Genomic DNA, 21586 nt, shown 5'->3' on the forward strand with positions numbered 1-21586 from the left:
AATTAGACGTGGCAGATGCGGAATGAACTCTTAGAACAAGATCGCATGAAAGCAATTCAAGAGGAATTGGCGGGATTCTTTCTTGACCACGTCATCAATAAAGCCGGAGAATACCATGTGGAAGTTGATTTCAAATGCTAGGGGATTGTAAGAGATCTTACATATTGTATATGTATGTAGCCAGTAGCGTTGGATAGATAATACGAAAATTTGTTGTTCGACCAATCTCTCGGAGAAGGAGAGGTCGATCGATCACTTCTCTCGGTATGCATGACGAACTTCTGTACATAATGGTTTACTTCATTTTCTTACTAGCTAGCGTGTCGAGGGCCTCTCTATGTATAGTACGTAGCGTCGACCAAGCACGGACATAAGAGAGGACACTTCTCTCTATTAATTAGCTAGCTAACACAATATATGAAACACCTAAATTAACCCCCCAAAACCCCCAACCCCCCACCCCCCTTAAAAAAAAAAACAAAAACTCCAGCCCTTGAAATGCTGACGTGTGGATGCCTTTTGGTCCCGGTTGGTGCCATCAACCGGGACCAAAGGCCCTCCTGCCTGGGCTCGGCGCACCGGCCACGTCGAGGCCCATCTGTCCCAGTTCGTATTTGAACCGAGACTAAAGGTCTAGGGCATTAGTACCGACCCTTTAATCCCGGTTCAAAAACCGAGACAAAAGGCCCTTACCAACCGGGACCATAGGGGTTTTTCTACTAGTGTTGGTCGTGCTATCGTTTTGCTATTGTTCAGTGCTGGTAGTTGTTTTGGCTTTGTTTAACTTGACCTAATGGTGGTCCTATGCTGTCCAGTCTGGTCAGAAACTTGTCGGGGACTCAGGTGTAGTCTGAATTATGAAAACTTTTGCGGAGGTTTCTCCTTTGAAGGGACGATGGAGACGGACAAAACAGATGAAATTTATTTTGAGCACATTAGAATAGACCAACGTGAAGTTTTTTTTTACCAATGTAGCATTTCTTCGTTGCTGCAACATAATACTACCATCTTACGCACACTGAAACAAAATGATGGACCAGTCAAACAGATGAAATTATTTTGAGCACACTAGAATAGATCAACGCGAAATTATTTTTTATCTATGTTTTTTGTTTCAAAATTGATGAACGTTTTTCTGGTCGGTGAACTATTTTTGAAGTTTGTGAACTTTCTTTGAAAGAACATTTTAAATTCACGATTTTTTCTTTTTTTAAAGTCAATGGTTGACCAGTCAAAGGTGGACCGGTCAACAGCGATCGAAGTGAACGAGGCCAGATGCACTGCGATCGTGCGGGACGAGGGGTACATGGCTACCTGGGCCGGCCCAGGTCGCGGGGCGCATGGGCGAACTGAAGCGGACAAGAAGCCGAGGCCACTAACCAAACAGGCTTGTCTCAAAACAAAAAAAAAACTAACCAAACAGGCCGTCAAGCCCATACCCCTCTGGACAGTGAGATCTCAGGGTAGCACCGCACGAATCTTGAAGCACGAGCAACCCCCCAAACTAACCGCTGCATCCTAGCAAGCTCCATCGCCGGCGCGTTTCTCCGCCGCCGCCGCCGCTGGTCCTCGCCGTGGGGAAGGCGTCAGGTCAATCTCCGTGACGATTTCCTCTCTTGGTAAGACCAATCGAGAGGAGATAGCGGGATCGGAATCGTACCTATCCTATTTTTTCGTGTGTTTTCCAGTGTGAGTCGGCTATGATCCTCTCGTTAATTTCCTCCAATTGTTCTTGAATCCCAGTAAACGCTATACTGGCGATGTTTTCGGCGGTATCGAAGTTAGTAGCTCAGTTACGGGATTAGGATTTCCTGGGTGCTCTTGGATCATTTGATTGGAATTGTGTTGTGTTGTACTTAAATCTGTGTAGTTATGGCGATATATGTTTTCTAGTATGGGGATTACTGTAGGAGCCAAACACTGGTGAGATGGGCCTCCCAACCATGTTAAATCTTCTTAACTGAAGTTAGTTCCTCGCTTGTTTGATTCCAAATATTGCAGTTGATTAGATATGTGGAAGAAAAATTCCTGAGGGATCACCTGGGTGGATCCCTACGCAAAACAGCATGACTTTGAGGCCTAATTTCATTACTAATAATCTTGAAAATACAGGTGGATGAAGAAAATTCTAATTAGAGACTTACATATTATCTCTCGCCATATTACTGTGATAAATTTTGGTTCAGTCATACAGATGATTGTAGTAGTCAATCTGAGATATAATGGATGGAGAAACCTTATGAAAGAACTCCCCCTTCTTCAGAGAATAGTAGCATCTTTTGTCTTACATTGTTTATACTAATAGGAGAGAGTGAATGCTTATTTTTCTAAGTACAACATTGTGTGCACATAAACATGCCCTCGTCGTTTATTTGTTCATGAACCCCACAGTCCTTTGTGTGCATATCAAGTGACAATGCAGACCCTGGCCAGGTTGGGGACCTCCTAGTTCTATCTCATTCTCTAGAGGGAAATAACCATGACGGGTAAGTGGGCTGGCCCTGTGGAAAATAAAGATCAACTTCCATATTCATTATTCAGATTCTTAATGCATTGCACTCAGTCTGATCAGTCCACTCCCTAATCATATATCAGGATACCCAATATACATGTCAAACCAAAATTAAATAAGCGCTGATATGAAAAAGACAATAGACAGTATGTGCATATCATCTTTCTCCTGAGAAGGAAGGTATTGAACCATAGCTTACCATCGATGAAGGATACGAGGACCTGACATAGGGATCGAACCCTTCGTTCTGCATCAAGGCCAGAGTCCGGAAGCTCATGTGAGCTGGTATCATTAGCTCCGGGAGTGGCATGTCACCATTAAGATATTGCATAACTTGACGCATGCTGGGCCTTGCGTCCATGGATGGGTGAGAGCATATCAATCCTAATTTCAGCACCAAACATGCCTCTTGATCTACATAGTTGCCATGCAGCCTGCCATCTACTGTATCACTAGGTGATCCTTTTTGCCAATGCTGGAGCACCCAGTCGACCAACATGATCTGGTTCTCTTCTTCGTTTGGCCTAATAGGCCTTTGCCCACATGTGACCTCGAGAATGAACACGCCGAAAGAAAATACATCAGTGAGAGGGCTTGCCTTCCCTGTGCTTGCTAGCTCTGGGGCTAAGTACCCTATGGTGCCAACCAGGTGAGTCGTCTGTGGGTCGACACCATGATCATACAGTCTTGCCAGTCCAAAGTCACCTAATCGCCCATTCATCTCATCGTCGAGGAGCACGTTACTTGCTTTGATGTCTCGATGGATGACAACCTTTTCGCACTCCTCATGGAGGTAGCATAAGGCTGATGCGATATCTTTGATTATCCCAAACCTTTGAGCCCAGCTCAAGGTGGGCTTGCCCTCTTCACTGAACAAGTACCTGTCAAGGCTTCCATTTGACATGAATTCATACACTAGAAGGAGTTCACCGTTTCGCCGGCAGTAGCCTATTAAGGGCACAAGATTGCGGTGTTGGAGGCGGCCAATGCTAACAACTTCTGTTACGAATTCCTTCATCCCCTGATTCGAATCATGCCACACTCTCTTCACGGCTATTTCCGTTGCAGACACCGGAAGCAATCCTTTGTATACCCTTCCAAATCCTCCACTTCCTAACAGGTACTTGTCCTTGAATCCTTGGGTGGCAAGAAATAAATCTTTGTATGAGAAGCGATGTGGCCCAAACTCCACCTCCCAATCTTCTCTCAGCTCTGCATACCTCAGATGCCTTCTCACGAGCAGAAAAACCACTAGGATTAGCGCTCCTGCTGCCGCCGCTGCTATCGGCAGAATTATCTCTAGAAACTTGGACAGATCTTTGGAGCCACCAAGACGAGGCATCTTGGGCAGCCTGGCGATATCAATTGCTGGGGCCGGACTATCCACGGCAAAGCTCCACCCGAGAACATAATGTCTCGCGTTGGCCTTGCCTGCTGCTGATGAGAATCCAACATATGCTGATTCTGTGAGGACTGTTGATAGGTCGTGCTTGGTCGATATTAGCGCCCTGGCTGGTTTGGCAAGGTTTAGCGGGGCCATGATCACATTGATCTGTGTGGCCTCTTGGTCGTAGTCCACCCAAACTTGCATAGGATCACCACTAACAAGGGTCAAGTTGTTAAACATACCATGCTTATCATCATAGAAGCCAGCGGAGTCTGACTGAACAGAGTGAAGACTGTTGATGTCGACGCCGACGTGGTTGTCGTTCATGTCCTGGAACTCACTGTTTTGGATTGTGTCGAGCTCAATCGCAAAGATGTGATTCGTTGCCATGCCGTTGTTCTGATCGCTAAGGAGGCCCATGTACTGCATCGGGAGGGCGTCTGAGAAGTTCTTGCTTGGTGAGATGAAGAAGGTGAAGCCATTGCTTGGGTGTGGGGAGATGATGCCAAACACAAAGGAAACGGAGAAGGATTGCAGAGTGCTGCTATTGGAGAACTTGTGGAAGCGTAATGGAGCTGGGTGGATCGCGTGGCCTTTGAGCCTGGCAGAGCCATTGGTTAGGTCCAGCACGCCATGTGCCGTGACCATGGCCGCGCCGTCGAGAACCAGATTGGTGTCGGCGAAGCCAGAGTAGATGAACTGGTCACCAGTACCAGTAACAAATATTTGTTGGTTAAGGCCAAGGAAGAGGAGCACTACGGGCCAGGGCAGAGGCTTCATGGTGGAAAGGCGGTGGTTATCGATGAGCAGCGCGCAGCGAAGATGTACTGGGAAGCTCCTAGTTTGCAATGGAGTTATTAGGCAGCCTGTTACAAACGCCCTGCAAGTCATGCCAGTCCTGTCTTTCCACAAGCATCTTAGTCTAGGCGTGAGTGCCATTCAACGGTAGTGACAACAGAAACGACATTTATTGATGGGCGCCTACATGACGGGCACGCCTTCTTCAATTGTGCACCCAATTGTCCAATCTCTTGACCCAGAATGAGCGTCAGTCAAATTAGATGGTGATGCACGGAGCAACAATGCCCGGACGTCGCAAAAGCAGCATAATGGCTGATGTATGGAAAATAATTTTAGACGGAATTATGTGGCCCTTGGTATTATGAAGATACTTGTCTACGGGGACCAGAAGATTTATGCCCAGTAGCCATTACCTGAGTTGGAGGGAACTTGACTGTTCAAACTAGAAGTTATTTGGAATGACACACTGAATGTGACCCGCTACTTCAGAACAAGTCTTCGGCAGGCATATCCACAAACCTCGCCCTAGATGGCGAGTAGAATACGCTGCCAGTTAGCCACTAATTTGAAGCCAAATTTATCCACCGTTGGAGGTCTACCGAGCACCTTTTCTTGCATCTCCTCTGCTGATTTTGCTGCGGACAAGCCAGAGATGAAAGGTGTGTCATTCCTTCTACATGTCCTCCTCTTCCTTAGCTTGGGCCTTGCACCCCTATGTAGCAGGGGAGTCGAAGATCAATTTGTCTACTCCGGCTTCACTGGGACAAACCTCACCCTGGACGGCGCCGCCATGGTCACAGCGGACGGACTCCTCAAGGTGACCAACGGCACGGTTAACCTCTACGGCCATGCATTCCACCCAACCCCCCTGCGTTTCTGCAAGTCGCCCAATGGTAGGGTGCGGTCCTTCTCTGTGTCTTTCGTGTTCGGCATCAGCTCTGTCTATCGTGAGACGAGTGTTGACGGAATGGCCTTCTTCATCTCCTCGAGGAACCATTTCTCCAATGTGCTTGCAAACCAGTTCCTGGGCCTCCTCAATGACAAGAACAATGGTAACTCCAGCAACCATATATTTGCAGTCGAGATCGACACCTTCCAAAACACTGAGCTGAAGGACATCAACGACAATCACGTCGGTATCGACATCAACAGTGTCCGCTCCGTGCAATCGCGCCCTGCTGGCTTCTATGATGATATGGGCATCTTCAGCAACTTGAGCCTAAATAGCGGTGAAGCTATGCAGGTATGGGTGGACTACGATGAAGGGGCCACACAGATTAGTGTGACCATTGCTCCACTGAGAGTAGTGGTCAAACCAGCCAAGCCATTGGTCTCGGCCACCTATGATCTATCACAAGTACTTGTGGATCCAGCTTATGTTGGTTTCTCGTCTTCGACTGGCCCGATCAGCACACAATACATCGTGCTTGGGTGGAGTCTCAGCATGGATGGCCCCGCTCCGGTCATTGACACCGCCAAATTGCCAAAGCTACCTCAACTTGTTCTGAAGAATACTCAGTCCAGAGTCTTGAAGATCGTCCTTCCAATAGCTACTGCAGCACTGGTGCTTGCTCTGGGAACTGCCATCCTTCTGATCATACGGAGGCGACTAAGGTACGCCGAGCTGCGCGAGGATTGGGAAGCCGAGTTCGGACCACATCGGTTCTCATATAAAGATATGTTCCTTGCAACAGAGGGGTTCAAGAACAAGCACCTGCTTGGTACAGGAGGGTTCGGGAAGGTGTACAAAGGAGTTCTCCCGACATCCAAACTAGATGTTGCCGTAAAGAAGTTGTCCCATGAACTGAAGCAGGGCATGAAGGAGTTCGTCTCTGAAGTTGTAAGCATTGGCCGCCTTCGGCACCGTAACCTCGTGCAGCTACTCGGCTATTGTCGAAGAAACCATGAACTCCTCTTGGTGTATGACTACATGCCAAATGGCAGCCTTGATAGGTATCTGTACTGTGATGAAGAGGGCAAGCGACCCACTTTGGGCTGGGACCAGAGGTTTGCGATCATCAAAGGTGTTGCATGTGGCTTGCTCTACTTGCACGAGAAGTGGGAGAAAGTTGTCGTCCATCGGGACATCAAGGCGAGCAATGTGCTCCTGGACAGTGAGATGAATGCACGGCTAGGCGACTTCGGTCTCGCAAGATTATACGACCACGGTACGAACCCGCAGACAACACATGTGGTTGGAACGGTGGGGTACCTAGCACCTGAGCTGACACAAACAGGTAAAGCGTCCCCTCCTACAGACGTCTTTGCCTTCGGCGCATTCCTTCTCGAAGTTGTTTGCGCGCAAAGGCCCATCAAGCAGGACGCGCAAGGCAACCGGCTCATGCTGGTCAACTGGGTTCTTCAACATTGGCACAATGGGTCGCTCATGGAGACGGCGGACAAGAGGTTACAAGGCGACTGCGGCACAGTCAAAGATGAGGTCTGTCTTGTGTTAAAAGTAGGTCTCCTGTGCTTGCATCCTTTCCCTGCTTCAAGGCCCAGCATGCGACGGGTGCTCCAGTACCTTGATAATGACGTGCCACTGCCGGAGTTGGCACCAACACATTTGGGCTTCAGCATGCCGCCTTGGATGCAAGGCAAAGCAGGATCCATGCCATACCTGCAGCTCGAGAGCACGAGCATCGGCACGATCTCGGGCCTCTCGGGAGGACGATGATGTTAGTCAGTGTGACATATGGTCCGGTCTGGTGTATATGCAATGAAGCTCTGCAAGTTATGCATGTAAACTCTGCAGATGTACTGCTTTATTATATGAATCTCGAAGGGTGGCTTTGTTATATGAAACATCCCTTGGCGTATGTGTTTTCTGCAAATTATGCATTGCTAATGCAGTTAGCGAGCATCTTTTGTGTGATTCATGACTTTGTAATAATCTTATGGCATCACACTCTGTTTATATTATTTATATGTACCCGACATTTAAAAGTAGTTGTTGAAATGAATGGTTCACATTGTCCTTTTCTTAAAGAAAATGTCTTCTGAGGGACAAGAAAAACATTTGGTAATCCCATTAAAAATACAAGCATCCGACCCTTTATTTCATAACATCGTGAAACCACAACCAGTTAATCTTACTAATTGCCCACTTATGCCCCATGAAGCTGGAAATGATTATTTTGCTCTTTCCAGCTCTTAGGTCGTCGCCTTCCAACACCGATGCCAAATTCATCCAGGGCGTCCAAGGGCTCCTCCTTGAGCTCTCTGCTCGCCTTTCTTCGGCTACTGTCGATGGTGTATCACATTGTCCGACAAGGCAACAAGAGTGGACTTCGTCAAGGACTTGTGAGACCACAGAGATATCCAGGTTTAGACCCCTTCTAATGGGCAAAAGGCCTACGTCACGCTTTGCTTCTTGATTGTTTCAAGGATTATAACGGGGATCAGTAAAACATCATTAGCCGTATTTTCAAGATTTACTTGCAAATATCTGATGGCAGTAGCATTATCTTGTATTGTTTTTGCATGGTCATATCCAAATGATGTTGTTTAATCAGGAAATTATCAATTTCTTTTAACATTGACTAGGAGGCTTACCACAAGAAATTTATAGATTCAAGGGTTAGAACACAATAGAGGATTTGGGATGGGTCCGCCTTGACAGATCCTGCGTGGCTGGTGCGTTCGAGCGTGCTGGAGCATCCTCATATCTGCCCTGGATATTGGGAGTGTCACTTAGTCCGGGCGTTTGGGCCGGAAATGGGCCACCCGATTTGGTGGCGTTTTTTCATCCGGACACTGACCGGGCAGCCCGTCTGGGCGTTCGGGGCGGGTAGGGGGTCCGTTTGTAGATGCTCTTATATCTTGGATCAAATTTTGACTATATATTTAGCTGTCAAAATATAAGTTATATGTCCCAAAAAATATATTGTTAGATTCTTATTCGAAAGAACTTTCTAATAGTATTGCTTTTTATATACAAAACACATGTATTATTACTTAAATTTATAGTCAAAACTTTTTTGGAGGGGTAATTTATAGTCAAAACTTGACCCAAATACGAGAAGGACTAATAAATGAGGAGGGACTATATGGCTGTATGAAAAACCTATCAGCTTTAGTGGAAAAAATCACTTAAGCTATATGTATGTAAGTTTCCTGATTTTTAAATTTTGTTAAATCAATTTTCTAACGGTTGATTCTTTGTCCAAATTCATGCTAGTTTTTTCCTTGTGTTGTTATATGGCTTCTTATGCTCATTTTTACTTGCCCTTTTTTTGGGTAAGTCAATTGTTTCTTAGGGTGAATTTTGACTTGCCCTTCTTTAGGGGAAGTTGATTTTACTATTGGGCTTCAAGGGCTTGAAGCCCGTTACATATTGTTTTTATGCGTTTTTGCTTTTTCTTTTCTTTTTTACTTTGTAGTCATTTTTTTCTACATGGGTATTTTTGGCATGTAGAATGAGTGAAATGTATACACACACAAGTATTATACACTACCGCTAAATTCTAAATTCATTATTTCTTAATAAACTCATTTTTTGTTTTTTTTATTTTTATTTTTGTCATTTATATTCGTTATTGTCTTGTATCTACTAAGTTCCGGGTCAATTTTTGTTATGCCTCGGACCAAGCTCAAGCATCTGGTGGGCTTGTTTTGCAGTTGCAAATTGCGGAGTGCTCCTCTAAAAAAGACCGACTTACCCAAATTAGTGCAAGTTGATTTTGATTATAAGAAAAAAGAGACATAATAAAATTGGTGCAAGTCGATTTTTTTTTTGCCCAATTTTTTTTTTCAGGCGACTTGTTCCTAGCTGGTCCAAAAAGGTAATTTGTAATGAAATTTCGGAGACGAGACAACGTCCAAACGCCGCGACCGCGCCGAGAGAGAAGGTTAGCACGCTAGACCGAAAAGTGTGGCAATAAGGGTGAATTTCAGTTTGAGCTTGGCCTCATCGGATTCCACGACAACTCTTGATTACTCATGGCTGCTCTCCAAAGCTCCCAAGGCGTCACACTTTAATCGCTTGCGCAGCTCCCCATGCGTGCGTACGTGCTTAAATACCAATCCGCAAGCGGCCACCAGCATCCCGTAGTACGTAGCCTGGCCCCTTGACTCCCTCCACCTCAACTATGGCTGACATCGAGATCAAGCTCGCCGTGGACAGGTCGCGGAACCGCGTGCTGTTCGCCGAAGCCGGCTCCGACTTCGTCGACGTCCTCCTCTCCTTCCTCACGCTGCCTCTCTCCGCCCTCCAGTCCTGCGCACCATCTCCGGGGTGCCTCTCCAACCTCTGCAACAGCGTCGACCTCCTCAAGAACAGCGGTCTGCTCAAGGTCGAGGCCTGCCATGGCAAGCTTCTCACGCCTGCTCACACCGACGAGTTCCAGTAAGTACTCTCTCAGATTTGTGTCGAGTCAACTTTGCAAAGTTTGACCACATTTATATATTGAAAAAATATCAACACCTACAATATATACTATAAAATTACATTTCATAATGAATCTAACAATATTTATTTGGTATTGTGAATATTGATTTTTTTCTGTAAGTTCGGACAAAACTTATATGCAAACTAGAAAGGACTGGAGAGAGTATATAAATGATCTATAAGTCCGAGTTTTCATCAAAAAATTATCCAACTGTGATTTCAGTTATTCGTCTTGATTTGCCAGGGACTGTAAGTCAGCCAGCCAGTACTGCGACAGAGCTCCTACCGCGGCCTGCAAGTGTTGCTTAGTTATGGCTAGAGTCTTGCATGTCTACGAAGAGTTCAAAAAAGAGGCGTTTGTACGTGGCACCGGACGGTTTGTGATCAGTGATGACATGACAATCAATCCGGCATCTACCAGAAGCATTCAGTCGCTGCTTCGAGCGTTCGGTCCTGATGGTATCTGCCATGACTTTGAGGAGCTCAAAGTGACCGTCGGCTGGTCTACTGTAAGACGATAAATTTAGTTACTAGCTACTCTATACGAAACTATTGCCATCGGAGTAGAATCCCTTCTTTTGTCTAACATCTGGACTTGGTCACGATTTACTCCTGGTTTTATTCATGTTGAAGGCCTTCCTTTCTTCAGATACCATACTCACTGACACATTTCTATCAAATGAATCTGATGCCAAGGCTGCTCATGGTAGTACTATGAAGGAACAGAGCATCAGTCAGAAAGTTCCACCGTCCAATCAAGATTCTGCAGGTTCTTCACCAGAAACTAAGTTCAAGGTTTTCTACGACACCTATCAAAAGGAGGTCGTGTATGCTGAATGTAACAGCGAGTTCGTGGACCTGCTCCTGGGTTTCTTAACCTACCCTATGAGCTGTGTGATCAAGCACACAGGAGCTCGCACTCGCCATCTTGGCAGGTGCTTCAGCAATCTCTATGGCAGCGTTGCAGAGCTCGCCAGTGCTGGTTGCTTCACAGGTGGCCTCCCCAGTGTGATGTTACTGGATCCAAGCATTATGCCGTTTAACATTTTGAACAACATCATGTCTGGTCGGTGCCGATCGCTTGACTGCCGGTGTCGGAAGGACACGATGCCAGAGCTAGCACAGTATTGCTTCCATCCTGAGATTGTCGAGGAACAGAGGTATGTCATAGGCGATGATCTACTTATTTATCAGGCCACTGCCATGTCCGTGATGAAGTATTGGTCTGGGAGGTACAAGGATATGGTACTGGAGATGGACATTACTGTCGGGAAGCAGGAGGTAATCTAGCTTGTGAATTGATTAAATTCACTTTTTGTTGGGTTTTTCTTTGCCAATGATTTTCGTTGTTCTTGCAGGCTGTTGCACTGCTGCGTGCCGCCCTTACTTCGAAGAATGCACTGACCGAAGTGTTCATTGACGAGCTGGAGAAACAGTCCCTTGTACAGAAGATGCAGATATTTGCCAAGATCCCCTGGGGCAAGACCATAACCGTGGAGGTCACGAGATCCGACACCATTGCCACCGTCAAGAGCAAGATCAAGGAGAAGGCGTCCATTCCTGCAGGGTATCGTCATGAATTGGTCTACGGTAGCAGATATCTTAAAGACTTGTCCAGCGTTGCTGATTACAATCTCGTCAAAGAATGTACCATCACCAGCGAATTTTTCAGGAAGTGATTGATAATGCAGTCTGTTTGCTGTTGTTTAGTTCTGGTAGTGGTTATTTTGGCTTTATTTAAGTTCACGCAGTGGGTCTCGTGCTCTCCTGTAATGGTCTGTCTGTCTGTCCAATCTGCTCAGAAACTTGAACTTTCGTGGAGGCGTCTCCTTGGAATGGAAGTTGGACATGGAGAAAAGAGCTGAAATTGTAGTATTGAGCATGTTACAACTTGGAAGTACACGTTTATATTTTAAAAGGTTAATCTAGAGATTATTTTTAACCAACGTACACAGTGAAGAATTTCTTCGTTGCTGCAACAAAATATAGAATCTTGTGAACACTGAAAAAGAAAACAGAGAGAGAGTTGCCCTTTTCTGAATTTTTGTTTCTCGGTCCATCCTTTTGTTCAATTCAACAGAGCGAACAGATCCTTTGGGAAAGGAAAAAAAAAACAGAGTGATCAGCTTTCGATCAAGCGTCAACAACTGTAGCATAGGAGTACAACACTTCCAACTTACAGGACAAGTCGCAGCCCATGCATGCAAGCAGATCTAGTACACCCTAGCCCACAAGACTGTTGAGGCCCTGCGTTTCACGATCGACCATGCCAGCGCCGGCTTCGAGGCGCGCGCGCACGCGCTCGTCCGCGAGCAGCTCCGGCGTGAATTCATTCCTCCAGCCGGCGCACCACGCGACGGCCTCCCCCAACGACGGCCTGGTGGAACGCAGCCAGTGGAGCAGCGCCTCTTCCCATCGGTCGAAGAACTCAGCTTCAAGGATGGTCACCATGTCCTGCGCGTGCACTAGGGGCGCCCACCCCATCACCGTGCTGAACGAGCAGTCCATCTGCTTCGGCGGCGTGATCCTCAGCTCCCGCAGCTGACGTGCGAGCCTCGGCAGGATGTGACGCCCGGCGAAGGCGTCCCATTGCATCGGGTGAAGGTACTTTTTCAGAGACGAGACGATGCCGTGGTGATCGGCGTGGGCGATGACCTTGCTCGCCACCGTGTCGTAGAGGCTGTCCGGCAAGTGCCCGACGAGGGGGGTCCACGGGCGTAGCCAGTGCTGGCAGTTCGGGTCCCACACCGGCTCCCACTCCCGCGCGTCCGCGGCCATCCTCGGCGTGATCACCTCCTCGACGAGGTAGCGTATGGTGGCAGGAGGCAGCGACGCTTTCCACGTCCCCGGCGTGCGCTCCCGGTCGAACACCTTCGCCGACTCGACGACCGCCGCCAGCGTGCCCGCCGTTTCCGGGCTACCATCCCCTTGGAGTTCGAGCGAATGCAGCAGGGTGATGGTCTTGTCGAAGCACTCACGTTCAAGGGACAACGCTCGTGAAAGGTTTCGCCACCGGCGGGACCACTCGTCTTCGGCCACCGGCGGCGTGTTCTGCAGCCCGTTGTCGTGCGGTGTGTCGTCATGGCCGATCCCGGCGTTCGGGCGCGGCAGTACCACGGGCTCTACGTGGGCGATGATCCCTTGCCGCTGCGCGCCCAGGCCGGAGCCCTCGCGGTAGTTCCACTGCCGCATCATCCTTGCCACCGCCTCGGTGGTGAGCGCCAGGCTCCCGGGCATGTTGGAAGGATATGCTGCCTTGGCCTCCAGCGTCGCCATTGCCATGCCGGCCGGGCGATCGACCTCTTGCAAACACCGAATTTATTGGAAACGGGCTGGTAAGTTTGGTATAGGTACGTACGCATCATTATATGGACTGGGTACCAAATCCTTTGAGCTCCGAGTAGGATTAGTGTTCGTCACCCAATCGTTCGAGCTCCGAGTAGGATTCGTGTTCGTCACCCAATCCCTCCAACTCCGAGTAGGATTCGTCTTTTTTTCCTTCCGAAAAGGAGGCTTAAACATCTGGCCAAGTAGGATTAGTGTTCGTCACCAAATAATATTCCTAAAACGTACACACGTGTGTCACAATTCAACGTGGCCCAAACACACTTGATGTCGTTCGATTCATTTACACGAATATTACAACAGTTGCCATATGGGTCGAGAGCCACGTAAGCACCCAGCGTCGTGTGGGCGTTATCATTTAGTGCCACACATGTGGACGCTCCTCGCCCGAATGGACGCAGGACGCTCGCCCGAACATGTGGGCGAAACTGCTCTTCGCCCACACGACGCTCACATGGTGATAGATGGCAACTCAAGGTGTGTATATGTGGCAACTACTTAATCACATACGACAACTATGGTTGACCATACATGACAACTATGGTTTAACCACACGTGGCAACTCCAATTAATTACACATTGTGCATATATGACAACTAGTTAATTGCACACGGCAACTATAGTTGATCATACATGACAACTATGGTTTGACCACGCGTGGCAACTCCAATTAGTTACACATGGCAACTATATTTAATGATACATGGCAGACATAGCAACTATAGTTAATTACACATGGCAACTAAAGTTGATCAAAAAAACTAAAGTTGATTACACGCGTTGCCACACAAGGGTCGTGTGGGCCATCGTAGCTGCGCCTAAATGTGTGGACGATTTTAATATTTACCCACACAGAATCGTATGGGTTGTTTCCTGGATAACGAGTCATGTGGTTAAGTGTCCATTATGCCACACGCGTGACAGTTATCGACGTCGATCATATTAGGATCCTGATAACGCCCTAACGTTCGGTGAGGTGAGGAGCCAGATCGAACGATTCGAGAGGGGCCCACGCGAACGACGTGCTCCCACTCCTCCAGCGGACCAGGCCAAAAACGCCATTGCCTTTAAGAATTTAAAAAACAAGAATTGCAACGTTGTACGCCAAAAACAGCTCCTGCCTCTCCGAACAAATAGAGAATATCAAAAAGGCCTGAAAATGCACTGGATCAAGAAAACACTTCCTGAAAATAATCTAGGAAATCTATACTACATGACAAAAAGTTGCCTTGCTCTAATGAATAAAATTATCATATTTTTATGAAAAATAAAAGTTATAATACAGAAATTTTCATGATTTTCCATCATGTTCAAACACACTTCATGACAAATTTAGTGTGAAATTTTTGCCATCATATCATAAAAATCAAAAAAATGGACATATAGGATATACAAAAAGATTTCTGAGCAATGCCATATCAATAAGTCAAATTTTCTTAACTTTATCTTTTAATACACAAATTTACTTGCATTTTACTTACACGCAACTAACAAAAATTAAAAACAGGGACAAAAGTGCCATGACACAATTAAAAAATCACACAAATCTGCATGTTTGTGATTTGGTATACTCGATGAATTTTCCGTAGAATATAAAATAAATTTGCTATTGTAAGAAACACAAAAACAACATACACAGGAAAAATTGCCACGGTATAAAATGAGAAACATGCAGATATAAAATCTTTGATGGAAAATGATCTATATGTCATGGAAAACTTAGCTAACAAAAGGTTTACACTTGTAATTTTTTTTGCCATGTTATGAAGTATGAGTTTGCCACGGTTCAAACAAATAAAAATTCTGTTGTCCATCATATAATTTTTCCATGGTCTAAAATACAAAAAAATAAGTAGCCAAGGTCCAAACATAAACAAATTAATTGCCATGGTAGAAAAATAAATCTGCCATGGTGCAAACAATAAAGTTGCCATGGTTCTAATTTTTTTTGCCATGTTATGAAGTATGAATGTGCCATGGTTTAAACAAATAAAAATGCCATGGTCACAGAAATAAATTTGCCATTGTCCATAATATAATTTTGCCATGGTTAAGCTACAAAAAAGTAGCCATGGTCCAAATAAAAAGAAAATACTTACCATGGTTGAAAAATAAATCTGATATGATGCAAACAATAAAGGTGCCATGGTTAATACTTTTTTCCATGGTTTGAACAATAAAAATGCCATGCTCATAGAAATAAATTTGCCATGGGAAAAAATAAAAAATGTCACAGTCTTTTAATTGGCGCGTGGGAAAAAACATTTAAACTTGCGATAGTAACACATCTTAAAGCTGCCATGACAAGTGTTTAAATGGCAGTGTGAAAAACTCCAAACTTTTCGCCACAACACATCTTTATTTGCCGTGGCAAGCCCCCATCTTAAATTGCCATGGGCAAAAGTATATTTTAGTTTCATGTCAAAACACACCGTACAAAAAATCTAAACTTGACATGGCAACACATCTTAAAGTTGCCATGGCAAATGTTAAATGGTGTGTCAGAAAACTCCAAACTTGTCATGGAAACATCTTACTTTGCCTTGGTAAAAACACATGTCAAATTGCCATGACAAGAGTATATTTTAGTTTCCATGGCAAAACACTCTGTAAGTTGTTGTATCAAAACACATGTTAAGTTTGTCATGGCAAAAAAAAAAAAATCTAAGTTTACATATCAAAACATTAACTAAACTTATGCCGACAACATGGATATAGGCTGAACCCAAATTCATGTGCACAAGAAATGACATGATTTTGCAAAACACACACACACACACACACACACACAAATTTGCCATGCTCATGAAAATACAGCAGATCTAAAAAAAATCATGTATATGAAGCAAAAACAAAAGGAAAATAGTTTGGCACTCGTCTAGCTCTGCTCGGAGGTGGATCACGGCGGCGAGGTGCTAGACTTTCACGCGGGTGGTGACCGGTCAACAGCGCTATGGTCCACGGCTGATGGTGGTGATCTAGATCCGGTTGGCCAGGTGGGGATGACTGCGGACAGTACTGCAGTGACCTCCGACGGCTCCATGACAACGGTGGTAATCGAAATATCTTCGGGAGTGTTCATCTCCACATGAGTGTTCAATTGGAGCGACAACATGCAATCTTTTGGCCATACTGTGTGACTGTCTAACTATCTTGCTGAATGTAAGTGCCTCTGTAGCCGGCTATTCTGTCGTGTCCACCAATTAATGGAATGCTATGTTTTCGCATAAAAAAAGAGATAGAGATAGAGATTTTTTTTGCATGGAGAGATAGAGATTCTAGTCTAGTACCAAAGGGACGGGAACTTGGTGCTCTCGGGTTCTGGCGCACCCTATATGCGCCAAAAAATAGTAATTCAAAAAAAAAATTAAAATTATAAATCTTTTTTGGAATCAACATGATTAGGTATTCTACTCATATAAAAGTTTGGACAAGAAATGATTCATTTTGACTTCAGGGCAAAAAAGAGAAGTTTATGATGATAATATAGCGTGTATAGTACTCGTATATAGCGTCTTTTTCTCGAATCTTCGACCCAGGATACAACAAAAGTCTTTCTCTGACGAATCTTTTTATACGACTACAATATTTGATCATGTTTGATACCAAAGAAGTTTCAAGATTTTTTAAACTTTTTTCGAATTACTAATTTTTTTTTTTTGCATATAGGGTGCGCTGCTACCCAGGTTCTTCTTTGTATTTTTCAGTACCAAAGCCACAATATCAGCCTAGAACCATATGTATTTGGTTTGGTGCATCATTGGTAGTGCAGTATAGTACTCCCTATATCCCAAATATAAGAACGTACACTAGTGTTAAAAACGTTGTTATATTATGGGACGGAGGGAGTATATTCTAAGAGCGTACATTTTTTCTTCTGATTCACATTTATTAGAATTTGCCAGCAGACCTGACAACATTCTCACCGTTTATTTAATTAGGTTTCCTATAAAGGGCAGTTTGGCTCACAGATAGGGCATTTGGCCTTGCATTCTTCCCGTGTAAGAAAGCATGGTCTGCCCGGTAGGGTCAGACAGCAGGTGCAGGTCTCCGTCTGCAAGCTTGGATCTGGACAAATATTCGTGGTACAAAATTGCAGGTTAACTTTGCTCTCATCTAATGTTGTCAAGTTGACCACATTAGCACTAGCATTTGCACTTATGTGACTCCTCCTTCCACCTTCGAGACGGCCTGTTGCATACAATATTCTGATACATTATACTTTTGTCCTGAAATGATAGATAACACGAGCAAGAATATGCGGGGAATATGACATGCACACACGAGATATAGGTACACTTACACTGTGACGATGTTGTGAGCAGCACCCCCCCCCCCCCCCCCCCCCTTCTCATATTGAGTGCTAAGCTCGAGGTTGTTGACATACTATATGACAACCGGATATTGGAGTCGGGAATATGAGAGCCAGTGACTGACTGAGGTCGGGTAAGCCGCAATATGTATCACAACACACATGGTAAACTAACTATTTTAATGCTAGGCGATGGGAATGATATGATCCGGATGGTAGGCGATTCCGTTTGAATGCATATCTCAATCATTTAATATCGCTACAGAAGATCGGGGACTTTTATTTCTTTTTCCTTTCAGATACATGTGTATCGGCTTCGAGACTAATGACGAAGATTTTTTTCTTCTCCTAGCATTCACATTGATATGGAAGAGGCGCGTGTTTCATCGCCTTTGTGGAGATTATTGATCCTCACCCATTGCCTTTTCTTTCTTGTCCTTTTCCAGTGCAACGAGACTAATGCCTCGCTTATTGTCTCTGGAGCGAATATCCGCCCCATCATCAGAAAGAGGGCGGTGATTCATGGCCATGTCAAGATGCCGAATAACCGAGAGGGCCATACACAGTTGAAACTTGTGATTGGACAACATGATGCGTCCCTAGGATCTCAAGTACTTATCCTTACAATTAAGCTTGTGGAAGAGTCGTTGGTATGGATCATGATGATTTGAGGGCTCGCACCAAGCATTTTGCACCACCACCATAAACCCAGGCAAACGCGTCCAGAAGCTCTTGAACTTGAAAGGTCTAGGTTTCTCAAGACCCCAACCGCAAGCTAGCAGCAAGGGGCAATGATCAGACACAGAGTTTGATAGGGCTGGGAGAATATGATCCTCGAAAGAAATGTCCCAATCTTCGTTGCGAAAAAACTGTCGATCTTGTTAAGGGTTGGGGGTCTGACGTTCACTGCTTCAGGTGAAAGCGATTCTACATGTGAATCTCTCAAAGCTCGCAACTCTGGAGAGCAGCCCTGAACCGGTTGAGTCTGTTTCAACTGATATTGAGATTATTTTTGTCCCTAGCGTGGTATATTTGGTTTAATCACCCAGTGCTAGCCAAGGGAGCCCCTCGCGTGCCCAAGGACGGTTTTAAAGCAAGCAACTTAGTGAAGAACAACTCTTCTTTGCATAGTCAGTACGGTTGTAAACAACGGTGATCCTGAACTCCTTTTAGTCCGTGGAGTCTCGCAGCTTGACATCGACTAAAAGGCAGAAGGTATCAGCCAGGTCCTGCGAGGACATTGGAGACCTGGAGTAACCCTCGTCCCATAGCACAAGAATGCCGCCTCGGGTGCCTAGCGCCAGAAGGTGCACAAAGCTCTAAAGCTGACTTCCTCTAGGAAATGAGTCAGTGAAGGAGTCGACATGCATAGTTTGATTTCAGACAAAATTTATTTGTCTTTTTCAACAACAAAGGGAGTATGAATCATCAGCATACGTGACATGATTTGGGAGATCCGTTCAATTTTTTCAAACACTCAGATGTACTCACCAAATCAATAGTATGAACACCCCTAGAGGTAGACCAACTTCACCCTAGCCCTCCCCCTCCCCAAAATAATTGATTGCGTGCTACCGCATGTCGTTCAATCGATGGAGCTAACATGTCATGGTTGATCGGGTAAGGGAGTCATTAAGGCACGGTTTTGTCGGAGCAACACCCTCGAGGAGAAACCATCATTGTTGGAAGAGCCGCATATCCAGAGCCAAAACTCCAATATTTCTCATAGGTTTGGCACCAGTACTACAGGTTGCGCCGAGATGATGGACGTGGCCAGATGATCAAACTACGTACATAGGGAAGTTGTTGCCGCTGCGGTGCAACAAGCTTTGCAAACCATAATCTCACCAGACAAAATGACTAACAGAAAAATAGTCCATTAACTCCACCTTAGACAACACCATAGGAGACTCGAGGGGACCTTATTTGTCAGTTGGCGTTGCCACCACCATCAATGACATGCCACTTGAGAAGACCTTATTGATGAGCACATGGGTACATCATACATGACATTACAGAAAAGTGCACAATTTAGTCAGAAAGAATTACTAAGCCGAACCAAGCAAACACATGACCAGGTGAACGCTAACTTAAGTTTACCCTGTAACCTTGATGACACAACTATGCTTTCATCCCATTATTGTTGGTTGAACTTAGGTACCACATGGAAGAAATCCAAAAACCTATGAGCTCTTGAAGCAACCGGTTTAGAGGAACAATTTTGGAGAAAACAAGTTTCAAGTGAAGCTGATGCTGTCAGTTTTTACCTCTGATGTTTCATTGTGTCACACCCATGTGGTGGATAGACGGGTCCATAGGGTTACATCAACAGAAGCTACATCAAATTATCTTTCCAATGCAAAAAACCTCACATCATTTGGAGTTGTGAGTCAAAAGCTCTAGTCATTCTCGTGGAAGGTGTCCACGCAGTCAAGGCTTCGCGAATTTTCGAGGAGCTCTCCAACAACTCCCAAAGTTGACTGCTTATTCACCCAAGAAAGCCATGCAAACCTGCTTACTTTTGAAACCCTTTTCTCACCTAGCTAAGGGGGGTTGTCCCTGCTATAAAACCCCATCCCCCCATCCTCTAGAAAACCATTTTGTCAAACCATTCAACTACAAGCTTATGTAGCAAGACTGCTAGAGAGATGATACGTCTCCAACATATCTATAATTTTTTATTGTTCCGAACTATTATATTATCTGTTTTGGATGTTTATGGGCTTTATTTTACACTTTTATATTATTTTTGGGACTAACCTATTAACCCAGAGCCTAGTGCCAGTTCCTGTTTTTTCCCTTGTTTCAGTGTTTCGAAGAAAAGGAATATCAAACGGAGTCCAAACGGAATGAAACCTTCGGGAGAGTTATTTTTGGAAAGAAAGCAATCCAGGAGACTTGGAGTACACGTCAGGGAATCAATGAGGAGAGCATGAGGCAGGGGGCCGCGCCCACCCCCCTGAGCGCACCCTCCACCCTCGTGGGCCCCTCATGGCTCCCCTGACTGACTTCTTTCGCATATATATGTCCATATAGCCTAAAACCATCGGGGAACAGAATAGATCGGGAGTTCCGCCGCCGCAAGCCTCTGTAGCCACCAAAAACCAATTGGGACCCTGTTCCGGCACCCTGCCGGAGGGGGGATCCCTCACCGGTGGCCATCTTCATCATCCCAGCGCTCTCCATGACGAGGAGGGAGTAGTTCACCCTCGGGGCTGAGGGTATGTACCAGTAGCTATGTGTTTGATCTCTCTCTCTCTCGTGTTCTTGAGGTGATACGATCTTGATGTATCGCGAGCTTTGCTATTATAGTTGGATCTTATGATGTTTCTCCCCCTCTACTCTCTTGTAACGGATTGAGTTTTCCCTTCGAAGTTATCTTATCGGATTGGGTCTTTAAGGATTTGAGAACACTTGATGTATGTCTTGCATGTGTGTATCTGTGGTGACAATGGGATATCACGTAATTCAGTTGATGTATGTTTTGGTGATCAACTTGCGGGTTCCGCCCATGAACCTATGCATAGGGGTTGGCACACGTTTTCGTCTTGACTCTCTGGTAGAAACTTTGGGGCACTCTTTGAAGTACTTTGTGTTGGTTGAATAGATGAATCTGAGATTGTGTGATGCATATCGTATAATCATACCCATGGATACTTGAGGTGACATTGGAGTATCTAGGTGACATTAGGGTTTTGGTTGATTTCTATCTTAAGGTGTTATTCTAGTACGAACTCTATGATAGATCGAACGGAAAGAATAGCTTCGTGTTATTTTACTACGGACTCTTGAATAGATCGATCAGAAAGAATAACTTTGAGGTGGTTTCGTACCCTACAA

At 45.3% G+C, this 21586-nt stretch overlaps 4 protein-coding genes and 1 long non-coding RNA gene across 5 annotated transcripts; 3 read left to right on the forward strand and 2 right to left on the reverse strand.

Moving 5' to 3' along the window:
• The first annotated feature begins 715 nt into the window (after positions 1 to 715).
• LOC120965364 (uncharacterized) lies at positions 716 to 8219 on the forward strand. The gene is made up of 2 exons (XR_005758205.1): positions 716 to 1619; positions 7851 to 8219. It is a non-coding gene; the product is annotated as an uncharacterized lncRNA (long non-coding RNA).
• Positions 2071 to 4838, reverse strand: LOC109762418 (L-type lectin-domain containing receptor kinase SIT2). Its single transcript, XM_020321271.4, has 2 exons — positions 2712 to 4838; positions 2071 to 2501 (listed from the first exon to the last, which is right to left on the reverse strand). The coding sequence occupies exons 1-2, from the start codon at positions 4836 to 4838 to the stop codon at positions 2457 to 2459; spliced, it is 2172 nt and encodes a 723-aa protein (XP_020176860.2). The 3' UTR covers positions 2071 to 2456.
• Positions 5222 to 7646, forward strand: LOC109762417 (L-type lectin-domain containing receptor kinase SIT2-like). The gene has a single exon (XM_020321270.4). The coding sequence runs from the start codon at positions 5230 to 5232 to the stop codon at positions 7375 to 7377; it is 2148 nt and encodes a 715-aa protein (XP_020176859.1). The 5' UTR covers positions 5222 to 5229; the 3' UTR covers positions 7378 to 7646.
• A 677-nt stretch (positions 8220 to 8896) lies between the features above and the next one.
• LOC109762422 (uncharacterized) lies at positions 8897 to 11803 on the forward strand. Its single transcript, XM_020321274.3, has 4 exons — positions 8897 to 10047; positions 10334 to 10596; positions 10703 to 11370; positions 11448 to 11803. The coding sequence occupies exons 1-4, from the start codon at positions 9791 to 9793 to the stop codon at positions 11766 to 11768; spliced, it is 1509 nt and encodes a 502-aa protein (XP_020176863.1). The 5' UTR covers positions 8897 to 9790; the 3' UTR covers positions 11769 to 11803.
• A 509-nt stretch (positions 11804 to 12312) lies between these two features.
• On the reverse strand, positions 12313 to 13371 carry LOC109762423 (septin and tuftelin-interacting protein 1 homolog 1-like). The gene has a single exon (XM_020321275.3). The coding sequence runs from the start codon at positions 13369 to 13371 to the stop codon at positions 12313 to 12315; it is 1059 nt and encodes a 352-aa protein (XP_020176864.3).
• Between the last annotated feature and the right edge of the window lie 8215 nt (positions 13372 to 21586).

The sequence above is a fragment of the Aegilops tauschii genome, chromosome 5 (assembly GCF_002575655.3).
Source record: "Aegilops tauschii subsp. strangulata cultivar AL8/78 chromosome 5, Aet v6.0, whole genome shotgun sequence".
Lineage (NCBI taxonomy): Eukaryota > Viridiplantae > Streptophyta > Magnoliopsida > Poales > Poaceae > Aegilops > Aegilops tauschii.

Coding starts and splice junctions, on each gene's coding strand:
- LOC109762418 (XM_020321271.4), bottom strand. CDS start 4,838: ATGGCACTCACGCCTAGACTAAGATGCTTGTGGAAAGACAGGACTGGC. Junction 2,502..2,711: donor CCTCGTATCCTTCATCGATG/GTAAGCTATGGT, acceptor TATTTTCCACAG/GGCCAGCCCACTTACCCGTC.
- LOC109762417 (XM_020321270.4), top strand. CDS start 5,230: ATGGCGAGTAGAATACGCTGCCAGTTAGCCACTAATTTGAAGCCAAAT.
- LOC109762422 (XM_020321274.3), top strand. CDS start 9,791: ATGGCTGACATCGAGATCAAGCTCGCCGTGGACAGGTCGCGGAACCGC. Junction 10,048..10,333: donor GCTCACACCGACGAGTTCCA/GTAAGTACTCTC, acceptor TTGATTTGCCAG/GGACTGTAAGTCAGCCAGCC. Junction 11,371..11,447: donor TTACTGTCGGGAAGCAGGAG/GTAATCTAGCTT, acceptor TTGTTCTTGCAG/GCTGTTGCACTGCTGCGTGC.
- LOC109762423 (XM_020321275.3), bottom strand. CDS start 13,371: ATGGCAATGGCGACGCTGGAGGCCAAGGCAGCATATCCTTCCAACATG.